Here is a 3,859-nt window from a genome sequence, read left to right on the forward strand (position 1 = left end):
TGTGGCACCTCTTAAGTCGCTTCGCTTCGGGCCTTCGTAGCTTAATACAATGAACATCCATAAATAAATAGGGGGTGTAGTGCCTGAATTTCTTTCTTGTCCCCCAGTTTGAACATGAATGAAGATGAGATTTGACTTGAGCAATATTCTTTGCACCTCCTTCATAGTCATCTGGACCTTTCTTTTTGGCGTGGGAATTGAACGAAGGCGCAATTCAATATGCGTGAGAACCGAAAATCTGAGATAATTCAGGCTTCGGACCGCTCCAGAAAAGAAAGAATCTCATCTTGACCTGAACTAAAAACCTATCTTTATAGAAGTCATCGACCGCCTTGATTTTAGCCTCTGGACCTCTTCATTCTCGCAATATTCTTTGCGCCTTTATCTTCTCTTTCTTCCTTTACCTCAAAATCCTCTCTATCCGACCTCTGCATTCTCCAAAGACTTTATTCAAAGATTTCTTTCGATATATCCTTTGAATTACTCAACTATATCCTATGAATTTCATTTCGCACCGGAAACTATTATCGGAGAAGTTCGAATCCGTTTCGTTCGGATATTGATCGGTCTTGCTTTGACATGGTTTACGCGTTACTGGTTCCCGGAAGAGTTAATATCTCCATTAGCTAAACCCTTTCTTACCCTGCCTTTGGACTCGTATTTTGTTTGTACACAATCAACGGAGGCCTTCCCGACATATCTTGCAATGTCTTCAATAGCATGCTCTTACTTCGTCTTTCCCTTAATAAGTCATCAAATTTGGTGCTTTTTGATCCCCAGTTGCTATGGAGAACAAAGGACGAAATACAATCTCTTCCTCTATTTAAGTGGTTCTCGCTTCTCCTTATTCCTCTTCCTAAGTCTTCCCCGGGTAGTTCCCAATGTTTGGCACTTTCCATACTTCGTGGGTGCAACATCAACAAATTCGCTCATGATCAAGTTACAACCTAAGATCTATGACCATATTATGTTAACAGTTCGTATTTCGTTCATTCTATCGGTATGCTCCCAGGTACCTGTAATTGTGATCCGTTTGCCAGAACTAAGGGGTCTTTCTGTGGAAACCTTCACGAACAATCGTCGTTTTTTGATGGTTTTTCCGCTTTTCACAGCTGCTCTTTCCACACCTCCGGATATCTGGTGCCAAATCGTCGCCCCTTTCCTTATTTCTTTGATGATGGAGTTGGCTATCTTTGTGGCATCGATTGTACAAGTTCGTTCAGAGGGCTGGACGAGTGGAATGAGGTGGCTATTTTTTTCCATTAATCAGTCCTCCGCCTAGAAATTCACTTTGCGACTGAGGACGGCTCGATCGAGAAAAAAGAAGAGGGGAACCTGGCAAAGTCAAATCAATAGATTTCAGAGCAATTATCCACCAACATATGCTCTTCATTCCCGTAAAGATGATAAGAGAGAGAGGACTCCTCCTTACCGCTACGTGGGGAGCGGGATAAACATCCCCCCCTAAAGCGCCGGTGAAGAAGGCGAGCAAGCAAAGCAGGAGCTCGGGCATTCTTATATTCCATCAAGAGAAAGGAGGCAGACTGTCAATGAAAAGTATCGCGAAAAGCTCAGCTTTGCGGAACGGACCACTCTCAAATTCTTTGAGCCTTACTCTCTCTCTAGAAAAAAAGCCTGCGGGAAGCGCGAAGAGCTAAGCCACTAATGTCGTGGCGAAGGTTATACCTCAGAAAGTCAGCGAAGCCCACGTAGCGGTTGAGTATGTCTTTCTTATATCCTTGAGATCGAGCGAGAACTTCTAAGGAAGGCCTGAATTCCCCTTTTCAATCAGTAAAAAAAAGCGAGACTAAAAGAAGTTGCGCTTTCTTGATTCTTAGTGCGATCTATTTTTGCCTATGGGTTGGTCCTTCTAGATCTCATGGAATAAGGCTTTGAACTCAAACGTTCAGCTAGCCCTAAAAAGAAGGCTACTCCTACCTGCTTTCATAGAAAAAAAGAATTGTGGAGATTCAATCCTCATTACATTACCGCAGGCCAAAATTGGATTTCTCAGAGCTCGAAAAAAAGATGATGAACAAAATTCCCCGTCCTCCGTCGCAGGTTAATATGGGGATAGTCCTTCGGACCTGTGACGCCTTCGGACCTGTCTTATGGCACCGCGGAGTGGGCGCAATATTCTTTGCTTTCTCAAATTGCATTGAGCCTGATTTTTCTTCTTCGCGCCTCCTACAATATCCCTGTCTTATGGAGCCGGAGGACGGACCAAAAAATAGGCGAAGCGAATACTCGTGCAAGTGCAGAGGACAACAAGGATTTAGTGGACGAGGTCCAACAACAACAATCTAGTGGTTTTCTATTAAAGGAATAAAAAGATATCGGAAGAAGTACATTGTTATTGGATCCGACCTATCCACTTAACGACTATCCACTAGAGAAGAAATAAGCACACACCACCGCTCCGTGGGCATTGCATGCATTTGCATCTTGCATATAGTCCCGAAATAGGAAAACCCGGTGGGAAGGAAGTATTGCTTGCTACGGTCCAGGGAGCCGAGTCAGTCATACCATCCCCAAAACCCACCACCTGCAGCCGAGAGGGTATACCAAAGTGGGAGTGCATAGTACCGCTTGACCAGTCCTACGTCCTAGGGATGAAGGGCTGGGAGGTCTATTTTGAAGCCCCCATTGCAGTGGGAACCTTAACTTGTCCTACTAGAGCTTAAATTCAATCATGTAGTGGCCATAGAACTACTTCACACCCAACCCAGTAGGATGGACCTGAGCACTAAGCAAGACTTTTTTTATAGGTTCTTTTTCTTTTTCACTTCATTCCCCATCCCGCAAGAAAGTTCCCCTTGAACCGTCCTGGGTCCGCCCATCTCGCCGACTGGTTCGTGTAGCAGAAGTTAGACCCCCTTTTTCAGAATCTCCCATTGTAGCTACTATGTCAGATGAACCCGAAATCCCGGTTCCGCCTGAACCAACCACTTTCGACATTCTCAAGGCTGGCCCAAAAGGAAAGCTTTCACCGGGCCATCAATAAGTCAGCTCCTTCTATCTACTGCACCTCAAGGACCTCCGGTTCAGGTCTTTGATGATTGTGACCAATATGCCTCAGACTCTCCCGACCCAGGACAGCCTTTTGAATTTCACAGGCCACAGCCAGTCCTTCCTTCCCCTAAAGCCAGAACTGAAATGGAAAAATGGTTGAAAGAACAAGGCTCGATGAAATTGAGGAGGAAGAGTTTCAGAAAGTAAAGGGTCGTCAGACCATGGGCTCAAGATGAAGGGATTTCCCATTTTTCCTCTGGTTGAATCTCCGTTCGACGATGCCTGAGATAGACAAATAGGATGGAACTGGCTGTCCTAAGACGCATCTGCTGCTCTTTTTCTCAAATGTAGGTTCTATGAGGCTCACTCAAGATGGCCAAAATCTTTCCTAGAATTCTTAGTGGGGCCACTGGGGTTCACACAGATTGACAAATCTACCCTGGATGACATCGCCAATGTTGAAAGAATAGCAAATTCTAAGACCCCGATTAAAGTAAGCAGAAGAGGCGCAATTCCATATGCGACCAAATTCAAGATGAACGGATTTCCTGGCTGTCAGACCAAAAGAAGAAAGCCTACCCCCAGAAAAGGAAAAAGAGATGATAATGATCAATAAGATGAGTAGGCAATACCATTACTATAGAGATTTCCAAGGGATGATTACTTATGACTCTTTGATTGAAGCGGCCACTCGTATTTCAGATGCTATCTACAATGGGACTCATGGATCACAGGTCAAAGAGGCAGATCCAAAAGAAGATAGCCGGGAACAAGCAAGAAGAGTTCAGTCAATGTCTTGTCTGACGTAAAGCCAAAGACACCCAGGACTTTCACTCCCTTTTTCAGA

At 44.6% G+C, this 3,859-nt stretch overlaps 1 protein-coding gene across 1 annotated transcript; it reads left to right on the forward strand.

Moving 5' to 3' along the window:
- Positions 1–466: 466 nt before the first annotated feature.
- mttB (transport membrane protein) lies at positions 467–1,246 on the forward strand (the record flags this gene model as incomplete). The annotated part of the gene is made up of 1 exon: positions 467–1,246. A coding segment is annotated over one exon (780 nt), but the record flags the coding sequence as incomplete, so codon positions are not given.
- Positions 1,247–3,859: the final 2,613 nt, after the last annotated feature.

Source organism: Cucumis sativus, assembly GCF_000004075.3.
Source record: "Cucumis sativus mitochondrion chromosome 1, complete sequence".
Classification (NCBI taxonomy): Eukaryota; Viridiplantae; Streptophyta; class Magnoliopsida; order Cucurbitales; family Cucurbitaceae; genus Cucumis; species Cucumis sativus.